Source organism: Vanacampus margaritifer, chromosome 20 (genome assembly GCF_051991255.1).
Source record: "Vanacampus margaritifer isolate UIUO_Vmar chromosome 20, RoL_Vmar_1.0, whole genome shotgun sequence".
NCBI classification, from domain to species: Eukaryota; Metazoa; Chordata; class Actinopteri; order Syngnathiformes; family Syngnathidae; genus Vanacampus; species Vanacampus margaritifer.
Genome location: NC_135451.1, coordinates 11597979 through 11613761, shown reverse-complemented (window position 1 = coordinate 11613761; position 15783 = coordinate 11597979). Strand labels below are relative to the sequence as shown.

The window sequence follows — 15783 nt, the reverse complement described above, 5'->3', positions numbered from 1 at the left end:
TCCTTGAGTCTGTGTTTTTTCACACAACTTTGCTGATGAAACCATCAGCCGGGTGTTGTCATTTCACATTCAAGAAAGTAGAAGCATTTTCGCTCACAAAGGCAGCACTTCATAAACTATGTTACAAATGAAACCCTCTACCGCCGTATGTGCACTTTATGAGAAGCTAACACTAATCTAGGCATCCAACAAAACACAATGCAGCTCTGCTTACCTGTTTAGCAACACAAATTGGCGACCTTGTTTATCCTTTATGGTGGGGGTGAGGATACATTGCGTATCTCCCTGGAACATCAAGAATTCCCCAGAGGAACTGCGTAAGTGCTTCTGTTTTGGTTAGCAACAGAGTTCAAATGGGTTCAGCTGCACGTAAAGAATATCAAACATAAACTCAAGTAATTCCGGTTACTTCCTGTGCATTTTTCCCATGATTATTTATTACAATACAGTACATCAACATAATATGATCACAGTTGTTTAGGTGCCACTTATTTGGTTAGCAATAGTTTTCAAAATGGCTCTGCAGCGACCATGTGTCAACTGCCACCATATCATCTTTATTACAGTGCAGACAAACTCCTTTCCAACGGCACAATTTAATTATGCTCCGAGACTGTTAGGTACTGCTGTTTTGGTTAGCAAGGGAGTTCAATACAATAACCTCTAGAATCAGTCAGAATTACAAGTTGCCACTCGTGATTTTCCAAAATGATGTCACAAATACATGGTATAGTTCACCTGAACATTAACACAAAATTAATATGATGGTTTAGATGCTGCTGTTTTGGTTAGCAAGGGAGTTTGACAGCATTTATTAAGGGCCATAATTGCACCTAATACCTGTGATTTTACAAAAATGCTTCTAAAAAAATATGCATTATCCCTGGTGGAGCTAAAACATAGTAGTAGCTATCAGCACATTATTGATGAAGGGCTGTTTAGGTGCTGATGTTTTGGCTAGCAATACTTATTTATTAGATTATATATATATATATATATAAATAGAATGAAATTCTTTTAACATGCTGTAATGTTGAGCCCATACAGCCCGTTTCAAGTGGTCCTATTTCTTTCCTTAAATATGCAGATAGCCTGTATATAAAATGCATTAAATTATGGTAAGTATTAAATTAGTTTTTGAGGATAAACCGTTCAGAAAATGTATGTTTTTTTCCGATTGGGGTGGGCAAATATTTGACTTCTAAAATGGATACAGTCATAAATTAGGTTAAAAAATATATATAAATGTGGATGCAAAATAGTTTTAATAATAAAAAAAAAAATTCAGTCGATTAATGGTGATTTTTCTCTTACTGTAAATACATATGAACTACTTTTAGAAAAATAATTAATACAACGACAAAAATTATTGAAAGGGCCCCACTTTGCCCACCCCTGTTAAAGTGTAACCCATCTGCAATGGCTGTTACAAGTGAGTGGTTCAGTAAAAAGGTTTTTAAAACTTGCTCTCGGAACCAGAAAAACCCGTTTGTCATTAAAAAAGCCCCGCCTTCTTTTTCAGCTCCTTCTGCCGCCACATCGCCAGGCGCTGGAATTCTAAGCGGTCCACGCCGAGCAGCAGCTCAAAGTCGGCATCCGACAGGAAGTTCTGAAATCAAGACGACGAATGTTAGAAATCACTTGCGCTGCCTCCCAACATTTGTATTTGCCCCCTGACCTCTTTGTAGCAGGGGTCCACGCCTGGGGGGAGCTCCGAGGCCGACTTGTTGATGAGGAGCTCGGGGTCCACGTGCTTCCCGGGGGCCGTAGAGGACGGGCGGGGTGCAGTCGGGCTGGTGGCGTGGGGGGACGAGTCTCCGAAATGGCTCTTGTAGAACGGAGGCGGGCTCATGGGGCCTCCGGGAGCCCGGTAGCCACCGCCACCCGAATTCAAAGTGGTTTTGTTTAGGTCCTGCGAGGAATAAGGGAGGAAAGATTAAGGGAAAACTTTTAGGCGGGGGTGGGGGGGGTTGTGTGCTGCTTTGGTTGGGGGTGGCTAATACAAGTCTTTCCTGTTAGCATGTTCTGGCTAAAATGTAAAAATCTAGTATAGGATTTACTTATTTATTATTTAGTGGAAAATTCGAACTATTAGCTACATATTGCAACGAAACAGCAATTATCTTACAATGGCGGTATCGTGATATTATTGATATCGTTGGCGAAATGTTGTCATGTATTATACTGTTCATTGTTGTATCGTTCTTTGACACAGACATGGTGATGCCCTGCAGATATTTCTCAGCAATTATCGCAACGTGATATCATTGATATCGTAAATTGTATGATATTGTTTTCGCAAGATAACTGTTTTATAAATATATATTTTATAATATACAGATAATATTTTTTTTTGGGGGGGGGGACAGAAACCGTGATTTATTATAGATAAACTGCTGTGAATAGTAAAAATACTGTGAATTGATTGTCTACCCAAAACAGTTTGTATTTGCCTGTAGATGCCACAAGATGGCAGCAAAGACCTGAAAAAATGAAGAAGATCCTTTTCTCAGTTCAACATAGTAGAAACACTAGGGCCCAAATGATATGGATTTTTTTTTTTTTTGGCTGATTCAGAATCCTATATTTGGCAGAATCAAATTCTGATAAATGAGTATAATATATTATGAATAAAATAACTTTTCTGTCCCTTAATACTTACAGTAATAAAGATATGAATTACTTAATTTAACCATTTTTGGGCTGGTATTATTTTTGCCTTATGTTGTGTTCACGTGTAAACAAAACAAAATAATTTAGAAAATGAAAATATCCGCTTGTGTGGTATCAGAGAACTTGTGACCAAAAATAGCTTGTAATGAATGGAAATTTTGTTTGGATTCTGCTGTTAAAATGTGACAAATGCTGCCGTTGATCAATCACTTACAATATTGATCTGTGCGAACGATGCGTCACTGTTCAGCTCCTTCTTCAGCTCCTCGTACGACTTCCCCGCCTGTTGACAAATTCCAAGTGAGCCAACGAGTCAACATGTCTGGTTTTTTTTGGGCTCCGTGATGAGTTTCCTTGTTTACTCACGCTCCACTTGTGGGGGTCCCACGCGCTAAACCAGCCGGTGAAGGTGGGGGGCTCGAAGCCCTGTTTGAGGAAGATAATAGGCGTGTCCTGGTCACGGCCCGCCGGGTGAGTGCGTAAGTACTCGCGGGCGCAGTTCCACGCCTCCTTGGTCTCTGACGGGTTGGCGGAGATCCCCACCCACAAGAAAATCTGAGATTCACAAATACATCACGTCCAATCATTTTGAGGGAATATGACTTTTGACTTTTTTACCGCCAAAAACGTTAATTGACGTTTACTAAATTCCAAATGAATGCCGCCAAAAACGTTAATTAACGTTTTTTTTCTCTCACAATGGTCAGCGGAAGTTGTTGCGCAGCGCTGCCTACTCGAAGGGACTTGTGAAATCACAAACAGCCACTAACTATGGCCAGCAGAGGGCAGCATTGTATCTCTTTTCAATGTTCTGCCGGTGTATGCAATCACAACGAAACATGGCGGATCTTAGAAAATAGAACATTTTCAAGGATGACGCGAACGATCAAAGCCTTTGTGACATTAAATGTAATTCACAGAGCGTCAGTAAACAAAAAATATTAGTGTCAAAGTCACTGTTGAGCAAAAAATTTATATTTTCACAAATATATTTTTTCAATTTTCGCTCAATGTCACTCAAATTACTAAAGAACGGAATAAGGAAGCCTTGATTAGTTAAATCGGCTGGCACTGAGTTAAACTACCCTGAGTGCAATTTTTGCGTGGGAATACTGAACGCTGAATGCTAATAGCTAAATGCTAAGATTTGCTTCCAGCATTCCCACAATGATGTCATTTGTGGCTGGTCACCTCCTCCCAGGTGTCCAGTAGCATGACGTCCTCCTCGTCCAGGTCGCTCTGCGCAAAGTCGGCCACCTCTGTCATCCGAAATTGACCCGTCTGATTGGAGCATTCAAACAGGCGAGGGCTGTGAAGAGGCTCCTCCCTCTGGAGACTGGACACAAAAAAAAATGATTGTGACACTTTGTTTGTTTTTTTCAAAAGGTGCTCAGAAGCTTATATAAAAATGTGTGAATTTATTGTTCCCTCAAAGTACAAAGAATAATAGCTCAGGCAACAAAAGTGACTAGACCCCTATGTGAAAATGCTGAAATTGAGCAAAGTTTGTCATTTTTCTTCTTCTTCTTCTGTGAACATAAAAATGAACATACATAGCCTTTGCGTTTACCTTTTGTCACTAGCATAAGGGGCCTTCCCACCGAGGGCTACCCAGAATTCAGCAGGTTCCTGACCCTCCATCACCCCCTGTTTATCCTGCTTGGAGAGCAAGTCAGAAATGGCTTTGCCCATCATTCTCTCGTCCCCGTTGCAACCCTGGGTACGAAACGAGGCAACCAGTTTACATTGAAATCAAATCATGTTCACGATGAAAAACTTAAAAGTTGCCGGAACGCTGCTGACCTTTCCGTACCACAGATAACACGAGTGGTCGGTCTTGAGCAGGAAGACGTCGTTGCTGTTGAGGGACGACGCCCTGGCCTGAACTTCGGTGGCTTTGGTGTTTAGCTCGTTGGTACCCCGAACCTGGAAGAGTCTGGGTCCGCCCACGGGATTGACAGCGCCGGGGCGACCGGTACCACCCTACACAATAGTATTTATTTAATCAACTGCAGTTGGGGGGGAGGCATCTATTAGGAGTGAGGTATCTATTTGTACACATTTTTGGAATAATATAGACGGATAGATAAACCTGGGAGGGAAGAACATGTCAATTCTACACAGGAAGTTCTGGGACAAGATTGGAACCCACAACCGCTTGAATAGGTGACAAAAAAACTATTGTATTTTATTGTATTTATTTTTTATTTAATTTAGATCCATTCAATTTTTAATTACTGTTAGATTTTTAAAAAAAATTAAATTTCTATATTTTCATTTTATTTTATTATTTTGATAAATGTTTTATTTTTGCTTACTTTAAAATGACTTCATTACGTCTTTAACTTAACTTTTTTTTTAGTTAGTTTTTTTATAATGCAATATTTTATGTATTTAAATTGATTTTATTATTTATTTGTCTGTTTTATTTATTAAAAAATAATTATTGGTTAATTTTTTTTAAAATTTACAATATTTAAAAAAAAAGAAGATTTATTATATCATATTTATTATTTTATTTTTCTTTGTTTTCTGAAAAGTAGGTGGTTATTTTATTTATCTTTTTTTTATTTTTTAGATTGTGTATTCTTCAATTTGCTAGAATAATTTTTTTCGTTTTTTATTATTATTGTATTCATTCATTGGTTTGACTTTCATTTTTAAAATAGTTTTAAATTTTTAAAGTATTTTGTTAATCATGATTAACATGACGATGATGATTATTTTAATCACGATATTACTATTACTATCAATTTAGTTGAATTTACTTAATGAACTTTTTAATTACATTTATTTTCATCATTGGAGTCATTGATCAAATTTTTTGATAATAAATAACAATGTTAACGTTTACGGTTTATACATTTATGTATGATATAAGCCACAACTAATTCCATGGCAATAAGGCGCACCTCAAAGATGATCAGTTTTCCTTTGAAAATGGCCAGGAAATGCCGGGGCTCCTTTCCCATGACCACTCGGACCTGCACGGGAGCCCCCTTGTACTTGTTATCCAAGTGCACGGCCTGATAGGCGCAGGCCGTCACCTCGTCTTTGGTGGCGCGACGCCCCTGCCGGGTCACAAATACCTTCAGTCCAACCAACAAAAAGCAGGAACGTATTTGAAATAAAAACCAAAACAAACCTGCCACATGTAAAGAATGTGCTGCTCCCGGTTTGAAACGCGATACGTGTACAGCACCAGGTAACAGTCTCCGCCGTAGAACTGCCCGTACGTCCTCGGGTTGACCTCCGCCAGCTCCAAATTCTCGATACGCCACACCTGACCATCACATCACGTGAATTATTTCTATCCGATCACATTTGACTGAATTCCTAATTTTCTTCCACCTTGACGTCGCCCGACGCGTCGTCCACCATGCGCTGCTGCGCCGCCAGCTCGGGACGCGCGTGCAGCTCCATCACGTCAAACTTCACTTGCTCCACCTTTGCTGGAGGAGACGGCGAATAGGGTAAACATCGCATGTCAACATCTAGATACACCGATTTTATGAATATCGGCATCGGCCTCTTTTTTTGTTTTGATGGCCGATTAAAAACTGTTGTTTTTGCTACGACGGGCACTTTTCTCCTCCGTCTGCTCTGAGTCAGCTGGCCCGCCCACAGCACCATGGAATTGGTTGTTTGTGCAACCAATAAGCAGCAATTAGCGGCTATTAGCCTGCGAGCTAACCTAATAGCTGTTATTTAGCAGCTATTTGGGAGTTATCCCGGTTGGCGTGTGGGTGAACAGTTAGCTTGCGAGCTAACACCTCATGAATTAGCAGCATTTGGGAGTTAGCGTGCGGGTGAACGGTTAGCCCGCGAGCTAACTGTTAGCTCGCGAATTAGCGGCTATTAGCCCGCGAGCTAACCCGGCTAGCTCGCAAATTAACGGCTATTAGGTTAGCTCGCAGGCTAACCTAAAAAAAAACGTTTTTTAGCAAATATTTGGGAGTTATCCCGGGGTTAGCGTGTGGGTGAATTGTTAGCCCGCGAGCTAACAGTTAGCCCGCAAACTAGCGGCTATTTGGGAGTTAGTGTGCGGAAGCTGGTGATAACAAACAAAAAACCTTTAACAGGTTGCAAATCACAAAAGCTGTTTAATAAACTTGTCCTTTAAGGCATTTAAGCAGTCAAGTGCTGGTGTTTTTATTATTATTTTAGTATAAAAAAAATTGAAAAAATTGTCAACATCTTACTATAAAGCATCACCTCCACTATCTTGGACATTTACCTATCTTTCCTTTTTTTTCTCTTTTTTTTTTTTACCTATCTTTCCAACACTGTGCGTGGTGCCGAAGCCCTGCGTTTGATTCTTGTCCCTCCACTCCTTGAACAGATGCTTGAACATGGCCGACTCGCCGCCCTCGCACATCACTTCCACGCTGGTGCTCGCCGGGTAGTTCTTGGCCTTGATGTAACCCTGGTAACAAATCCAGAACAAACGCAGGCTTTATTTATTTATTTATTTATTTCTATGAAGGATTAACATTTGGCTGACATGTCACTCACCACCGCCCGGTTCAGAGCGCCCCGCCGCTCCTCCTTGGAGGCGTGTTTTCCTTTCCACACCATCACACTGGAGCCGCCGTTGTCCAAGATGTAGCAGTCCTGGCAGATAGATAAACGCAAATATAAACACACCAGCAACCAGACTAGAATTTTACCGACGAGACGTAAAAAAAGCGTTTTTACAGAGGACTGAAGGAGGTCTTGGGTGAGAGGCTGCGTGGCCACTTCTTGAACCACCAGATTGCCACTGACGTCATAAACACTGAGGAAAAGCACACACAAATGGGAGTCATTCTATCAAAAGAAGTAGTGTTAGGAAGTAGAAGGGGAAAAAAAATACCGGGGAGTCCTCAAGTTACGCCATTTTAACTCATTCGCTGCCATTGACGGCTATAGACGTCAAAATTTCATTTTAACTATTTCTATTAGTTTCACATTTTTTCCCCCCACTTGTGTTAACAAGATTATAAAAACCTAGAAAAAAATAGTTTTTGTACATTTAGAACAGATATAAAATTCGGGATTAATCTTGAGTTAACTCGTAAAGTCATGTGATTAACTCATTCACGGCCATTGACAACTATAGGCATAAAACGTTCATTAGAACTATTTCTATTAATTTAATTTTTTTTTCCACTTTTGTTTTTTTCAAATAACTTTATTGAACATGTGTAAACGGATAATCTCCAGATATCAGCTCGCCATCAGGCGCCTCACATTTCCGTGTTTACGTTTGAATTTGCTCCGTCCTGCCGTCCGTCAGGAACGAATGTCCGTGCGAAAAACACAAAATATTGGTTCCGGCTTTTCCGGGTCGTGCAAATATGTTTTTTTAAAATTGCTGTACAAAGTATTTTGATGTAAATATCAACTTTAACGGGGAAATCCGACTTAAGTGGAAATTCGGCCAGCGTAGGAACGGAACTATCGGTCCTTACTGATAGAGCCTGACGGCGGCGTTGTGCGGCTGGCGCGAGTCGTCGTCGGGGACGGCAGCCTTGATGCGGCCGCTCCTCTGGCCCAGCACCTCCGTCATGCTTTTCATCAGCTCGGGCGAGTCGCGCTCGTCCGCGCCCTCCACCAAGCCGATCTGAGCGCGGCCGCCTCGCTCGCGGTCGCGGATCTCCTGAGCCAGCAAAGTGGCCTGGGAAACACACACGCAAAACTGTGTTTGTCTAACATGTGAGATTTTGTTATTTATTATTTTTCAATTACATTATATTACATTGTTGGTATGACAGAATAAAATGGGTGTGGCAAATAGTGTGAAATTAAATACAGTATAGATATATAAGATATATTTCATATTTTATTTGAATTTATGAGAAAAAAAACAGTTTTAACAAAACCTAATAATTAAATAAAATATATTTAATTAAAATTAGTCACATATACATATAAATGTATTTTTTTGTGATTTTTTAAAATAGGAAAATAATTTTTTTTGATGGGCTTTTAACATTATGAAGCAATTTTAAGTTTGGAATATTTTGGATTTGATCATTATCTCATTCACTGCCATTGACGACTATAGACGTAAAAAATTAATTTTAACTATTTCTGCCGTCTATAGCCGTCAATGGCAGTGAATGAGTTAAAATGCAGATAATATAAAAATTTATATAGATAAAAAAAAAACATGGAAAATCCCAAAAATATTGTAATATTAAAAAAATACTGTACACATTTAAATACTTTCCAACTTTAAATTCAAATAATTAACAAAATCAAAAAAAAATTGGGCAAAAAGGCACAATCGTGCATAAAAGAAAATGAACATAACATACATAATAAAGAAAAAGAGAAAAATACTAATTTGTAATAAAAAAATTGATTAAAAGCTGTTATGAGACAGTACAAAAAAAATTTGTTTTGAAAAAAAAAAAATAAAAAAAAAAATATATATATATATATATATATATATATATATATATATATATATATATATATATAAAATATATATATATTTTGCAATAATTTTAGAAGAATAAAATTGTAATTTAAGGGAACAAAGATATTAAGAGTGCAAAAACTGGTATTTAGACACAGTAAGATGGCGACAAAAAAAAAACTTTAATTAAACAATTTTCCTTAGAATATTTGATCAAATTTGGAACACGTGTACCTTGAGCTTCTCTCTCCTGTTGCTCTTCTCTCCATTCCACTGCACGATGACTTTGCCCATGTCCAGCAAGAAGATGTCGCCTGTGTTAAAGCTGCTCCATGCCGCATCCACCTGCACACGAAGACACACACTTCATTTATAGAAAAAAATATCTTGAAAGGAAATGTCACTTCCCCACTAAATTTCTTTTTGCGCACCTCCGTGGCTGTGACGTGTTTGCGCCCTTTGACGTGCAGCAAACGCAGGACGTTGTAAGCGTTGGTGTCCACGTGGTCAAACCCGGAGGCCACGCCCCCCTTTTTGTAGCTGCGGGGGAAGAGAAAACAAGCGCACCGAGCAAAGTTCAAGTGCCATAAAACGAAACACGCGAGGCGAGGCGCCCTTTAGAATGGTATGAACGCCGTTTCATTATTTTACCCGGCAACAAGTTACAATTAACGCCAATTAAGCTAGCTATGTTAGCATTTAATGACTAAGGCAACACTAGATAACTTCCTCCTTAACTGGTTAGAATAATATAATTTTTACTCAATAAAACAGTTTAAAAATGTAACTAAAAATAATAAAATCATATATACATATACAGTGTTACATTTGCCAATGATGTCATAATTCATTTTATTTTACCCGGCAACAGGTTAAAATTCCGACCAATTACATAACACGCTGCTCAAATAAATGCAAGCACAACGTAAGCAATCTTTACTCGTCACTCACATGACGCCATTTTTGAAGTAGCTCCTGAAGCGTGGCGACTCGTAGCCCTGCACCTCCCTGTGCTGCACCGGCGCACCCCCCAGGTGCTCGTCCAGCTGGGTAACGTAGACCGCCGCCGCTCCCTGCTCATCTTGCGACGAGGTGTTCCCGATCCAGTAGTGGATGTCGGCCGCGCCCAAGTTCTTACTCATCTGGGGGACATAAACATGGGAGGGATTGACAAATTGCTATGAGCGCACCACTGGGGGTGTGAGATTAAATTTGTTTGTCACGTGTGTATTCTGTTTTAAAGTGTAACTTGTTTTAAGAGCTTTGTTTTGAGTTTTTATTAATTTTTTGATTTTTGTGCGGGTGCACCTCCATTATACTCACATATTTTGTTTTGTTTTTAATGACTGAATGAAAAATTTATTCGGTTTATTTGCAAATTCAAAATGGTCCAAAAACAAAAGGTAGTGTGTGCACCCTGAGATTGACACATTTACACTGTTTTTCCCTCCTAAGTATGCCATTTTTAGATTATTGTTACTTTTTTGTTTTTTATTAATAGTTGTGTCAGGGATGCGTGGTGCGCCAACTCTCTTTAGGATGTTGAAGAAGGTTTATAGTATACTCACATATAGAACAATGTAACAATCCATCTTGTCAAAGATTCATTAACTTCCCTGGGGGTGCGTGATCCCCCTCCAGGTGGTGCGCGAGATTAAAATATTTGTCCTAATCATTTTTTCCTCCCCCGTGTGATGGTTTTCAGGGCTTTGTTTGTTATGTATTTATTCTTATCGGGTGTGTGTGGATGAGAGGGGGTGCGCCAACTCTCCCCGAAAAAGGTTTTTAGTTTACACATATACTGAACAATGAAATTATCATCCATCAAGAATGTTCCCAAAGCTTTGGTGTGCACATCCATGGGGGTGCGTGAGATTGCTGATATTTTCATGTGCTTAATTTTGGCTTTATTTTATTTTTTTCAAGGGGGTGCGCTAGCCCTCTAGGGAAGTTGATGGAGGTTTCACATACTTTATACTCGCATACAAAATAATGCATTTTGATGAAATACTGAGAGTTTTGGGGTGCGCACCCCTGTGGGTATGTGATTCCCCTTCAGGTGGTGCGCAAGATTAAAATGTTCGTCCTAATAGGTTTTTTTGCCCTTGTGATGATTTTCAGGACTTTGTTTTTTACTTTTGGAGAGGTGTTTTTAGGGTGTTTTTGAAATTATCGCCCATCAAGAAAGTCCCCAAGACTTTGGTGTGCACATCCATGGGGGTGCGTGAGATTGCTGATATTTTCATGTGCTTAATTTTGGCTTTATTTTATTTTTTTCAAGGGGGTGCGCTAGCCCTCTAGGGAAGTTGATGGAGGTTTCACATACTTTATACTCGCATACAAAATAATGCATATTGATGAAATACTGAGAGTTTTGGGGTGCGCACCCCTGTGGGTATGTGATTCCCCTTCAGGTGGTGTGCAAGATAAAAAAATTTTGTCCTAATAAGTTGGTTTTTTTTGCCCTTGTGATGGTTTTCAGGACTTTGTTTTTTACTTTTGGAGTTGTTTTTTTTTTAAGGTGTGTTTGGATGAAGTGGGGTGCGCCACCTCATTTTTTCCCGCCAAATCTATGTATGCATGTATGTATATAAAAGTGTGATTTTAGCATACTCACATGCAGAACAAGGTAACAATCGCCCTCAAAGAAGTTGCCGAAGCTGCGGGCCGGCACGGGCACCATCTGCAGCTTCTGTTGGACATTGAAAAGAAGAAGTGAAATCCGAATAATAAAGCCAACATCAAATAGAAGAAAGAAGGCTGATGTTTGCTTTAATGGATGACTCACGTTAATGGTCCATATCTGCAAGCCGGCTTTTCTGTTGACACTCTGAAACGGATCTTTATTGGCCTCATTCATCATAACGTGAACTGTGGACTGAAGTGCACACAAGCAGGATATCGCACATCATTTAGTGTACAATGTGTTAATAATACTTTAAAAAATAATGCAGTTATATACAAGAATAATGTAATATTACTAAAATACAGTCGTTTTATGGAAATAAAGCTGTGATAAAAATGTATTTATTATTATTTTTTTTTTTAAGAGTTACGTCCAAATTTGTGATATAATATCCTGTTTTTGCTGTAAAAACTGTTATATACACAAAATAAATGATTATAATATACCAAGAATAAAGTCGAAATATGTGGCAAAGAAAAAAAAAAAAACTCAAGGAGAATAAAATTGCAAATTTTAGTTCTGGAGGTAACGACAAAAAAAAAAAATGTTGTAAAATGTATGTACATATGCACAAAATAATTTACTATCATAAAACAAGAAAAACGTCCAAATATTATTTCAAGAAAAAAAACTTAATAAAGTTGGAAGTTTCAGTTGGGAAGACTAAATTTTGCTGTAAAATTATTATTATTATTTTTTTTGTGCTAGAGACATCATCATCATAATTCCCTGGTGTAGACAGATGGCGGAGATGAAGACGAGCGATAGCGTCCGCCATCGTCACGGTGACCGCCCGGCTCGGCTCGGCTCCTTCGTGACGGCGATGTCGATAAGCAAACCAGCTCAATGCAAAGTGGGAATGCAAATGTGCCGACGTGATTGCGTCACGCCCATGAAAGCGGGGCGGGGATAGTTGGGGGTTGTCAAACATGCCTTCAATTATGGATCATAATGTGCTGTTGTCTTATCATGTCATAAAAAAAAAAAAATGAAATGGCGTCAAGTGAAAAAAAAATGATAAGAAGCCAAGCAGATAGGCTGAAATGAGTTACTTAGTAACTTTTTTTTGATTGCAATATTACTATACCAGCGTGAACATAATGCTCATAATTGTATGACGTGGATACAAAAAGTCTACACACCCTTAATCTTTTCTTTTTTTTTTGATTAAGAGATCAATATAAATCATTTCAAAACATTTTCCCCCCTTACCATTAATGTGACCTATAATATGGAAGTAAAAATGTATTGAGATAATGTGGTTGCAAAAGTGTGCACCCCCCATAGAACTGGGGGTGTGGTTGCGTTCCAAATTAACCGATCAAATTCAAACTTAATGCGAAATCGTACATACCCGCCACTTGCCTCTGATTGACACCGAATAAACTTCAGCTGTTCTAGTAGGCTTTTACTGCCATTTGCATTCTAACACAGTCTATTTGAAACGGTTCACCTTTCCTAAAACCGGGCTCCAGGTGGAGGAGTGGTACCGTCACTTGCCTACGATGCAGGTTGCCGTGGGTTCGCTTCCCCGCCTGGGAGACCATATTTGTATGTGTGCAAAAAAAAAAAAAAAAAGCCCCAGAGGAAGAAAACATCCCCACTTATAAGAGGGTGTGCACATTTATGCAACCAAATTAGTTTTACTTTCTCTCTAGAATCGTTTTTATAAGTCACATTAATGGCGATAAAAGTCTTGAAGTGATTCAAATCTGACATGTCACAAGGGGGGGTGTAGACTTTTTATATCTGGAACATTGTTCACTCACCCCCGCAAACACACTTTGAACTACTGATAAGTAGCAGACACGCCCTTCCTAGGATATGCCTAATCGAGATTGAATATATTTTAATTAGTCAACATTTATTTATATTATTATAATTATGATGAATAAATGTCAATGTATGTGTTTCACAAAATAAAGAACATGTTTAGGTCCCTCCACTTGACGTTCCCAGCGGAATAGAGTAAGCCCACAAAGCTAATGTCAACAATATAGCACGGCCGTTCATTAAGTGGTGTTTACCTTTTTCACACAAAAGAGCAGCTGGGACCGTGAAGTGATCTCATTGAAAACAAATAAGAGAAAAACAAAACGATTTTCTTCCAACAGACAAGAAGGACTGGTTCCGTTTCAATTAACCCACACAAACCTGTCATCTTTGCCGCTAGATCATAAATCAACACTAATGTACTCGCTATGTAGTTATATAAGCAAAATATTAGGAGTTTTTTATATTTCTTATTATTTGTATTGGAGCCAAATCAAAACCTACCTTGCTGTCTTAGGAGCTGCGCCGGTTGTGGAAAAAACAATCACTGGCTGAACCTCCTGTGCTGTGCGCAAGCCACAATGTGTCAATGTGTGGGCTGGGAGTATTTACTTCCACGCCCACTCCCTGAACACACCTGCAATTTCCTGTCCTGTCATTCTTGCACGGGAACGGTGCAGCAAATGCAAGCTTTGCAAAAGGAAATACAGTCGAACCGTAATAATAATAATGATAATTATAACAAAAATAACCGCATTCAGCACTGAATAATCAGTGCACAACTTGCATAACAGTGTGCATTTACTGTCCTTTCAAAATAAGACAACACACAGTTAATGTCTAAACGCTGGCAACCAAAGTGAGTCGACCCCTAAGTGAAAATGTCGCAGATAGAACCCAATTCCATTTTTTTTTTTTTTAGCTCTTTTGAGTTGGACACAAAATATGTAACTCGTTCACTGCCATTGACGGCTACAGACGTCAAAAATTCATTTGAACTATTTCTTTTAGTTTAACATTTTTTCCCCCACTTTTGTTAGGAAAAAAAATTGTGTACATTTAGAACAGATGTAAAATTTGTAATTAATTGTGAGTTAACTATTGAAGTCGTGCAATTAATTACAATTAATCACCTGGCGAGATTTTAAAAAAAAGAAAGAAAAAAAAAATATTTTTTAATCGTAATTAGTTGCATGACTTTTCTAGTCAACTCACGATTAATCACAATTTTTATATCTGTTCTAAATGTACAATAACAAAAAATATTGTTAACAAAAGTGGAATAAAAAAGTTAAACTAATAGAAATAGTTGAAATGAATTTTTGACGTCTATAGCCGTCAATGGCAGTGAATGAGTTAAATTTACAACCATCCAAATAAAAGGGTTTGCAAAACGGGTTCGAGGAGAAAATGCATTGAAAGTGTTTCATACCATCGTCGTTGATTCGTCCTTCCTGGATGCCGTTCTCGTCATCTTCGCCCCGATGAAGGTTGGTTTACTTCATGTCTGAGGCACAAGAGAAAAGCCTGCACAATAATACTTGAGGACCCGTAAAAAAAAAGAAAGAAAAAAAAACAATAGGCTCAGCAGAGCCAAAGCTAAAAGTTCACCTCGCATATCACATGAGGAGCCTAAGCTCCTCTGGGTTGCACATTAACCACTTGACATCCATCTGATTGGGCCAGCCTGCAGATCGTTCAACTGTGGCGGGCGGGAGGGATCGGTCGGAAAACTGTTTTGTTTTTTTAAAGGGCAATTTTACAACATAAAGTGAATTTTATGAGCAAAAAGTCTGTTCTTCAAATTATTATTACGAGCAAAAATAGGTATTCACTTTATGAGGAAAAAAATGGATAGGATAGTAAAATAAAATATTATAAAATTTGACCAAAACAAAGTGTTAGTTTTCGGAGAATAAAGTCATATTATTATGAATACAAAAATAAAATAAAATAATAATAAAGTTGCATTATGAGGGTAAAAAAAAATCTCATCATTGCCAAGAATAAAGTCCCTCTTTAAAAGCAAAAATTTTACTTTTTTCCAATAATAAAAGTTGGAATTTTAACATGTTGCATTAAACCAGGTGGGATGGGCTCCAGCACCCCTTCTGTAGAATAAGAGGTTAAGAAAATGGATGGATGGATGCATTAGAACAATTAATTTTCTGAGAATACTTTGTGGCAAAGTGGACTGTAAATGAACAAAACATTCAAAAAAAAATGTTTTATGGAGGGTATAAAA

The 15783-nt window shown here is 38.5% G+C and overlaps 1 protein-coding gene across 2 annotated transcripts; it reads right to left on the bottom strand.

Annotated features, from left to right (window-relative positions):
• Positions 1-409: 409 nt before the first annotated feature.
• vill (villin-like) lies at positions 410-15113 on the bottom strand. 2 transcript variants are annotated; one of them, XM_077553730.1, is made up of 21 exons: positions 14971-15079; positions 14043-14175; positions 11868-11957; positions 11697-11771; positions 10031-10221; positions 9511-9619; positions 9314-9424; positions 8127-8332; positions 7372-7450; positions 7189-7287; positions 6946-7099; positions 6025-6125; positions 5819-5956; positions 5586-5744; positions 4477-4656; positions 4244-4389; positions 3865-4009; positions 3040-3228; positions 2888-2956; positions 1679-1912; positions 410-1609 (listed from the first exon to the last, which is right to left on the bottom strand). In XM_077553730.1, exons 3-21 carry the CDS (start codon positions 11940-11942, stop codon positions 1496-1498), a joined length of 2574 nt encoding a protein of 857 aa, XP_077409856.1. In that variant the 5' UTR covers positions 11943-11957; positions 14043-14175; positions 14971-15079; the 3' UTR covers positions 410-1495. The 2 variants fall into 2 exon arrangements, with proteins under 2 accessions (XP_077409856.1, XP_077409855.1); XM_077553729.1 differs by lacking the exon at positions 14043-14175 and having other exon boundaries at positions 14971-15113.
• Positions 15114-15783: the final 670 nt, after the last annotated feature.

Coding starts and splice junctions, on each gene's coding strand:
- vill (XM_077553729.1), bottom strand. CDS start 15,012: ATGACGAGAACGGCATCCAGGAAGGACGAATCAACGACGATG. Junction 11,772..11,867: donor TGCAGATATGGACCATTAAC/GTGAGTCATCCA, acceptor AATGTCCAACAG/AAGCTGCAGATGGTGCCCGT. Junction 2,957..3,039: donor GGGACCCCCACAAGTGGAGC/GTGAGTAAACAA, acceptor ATTTGTCAACAG/GCGGGGAAGTCGTACGAGGA.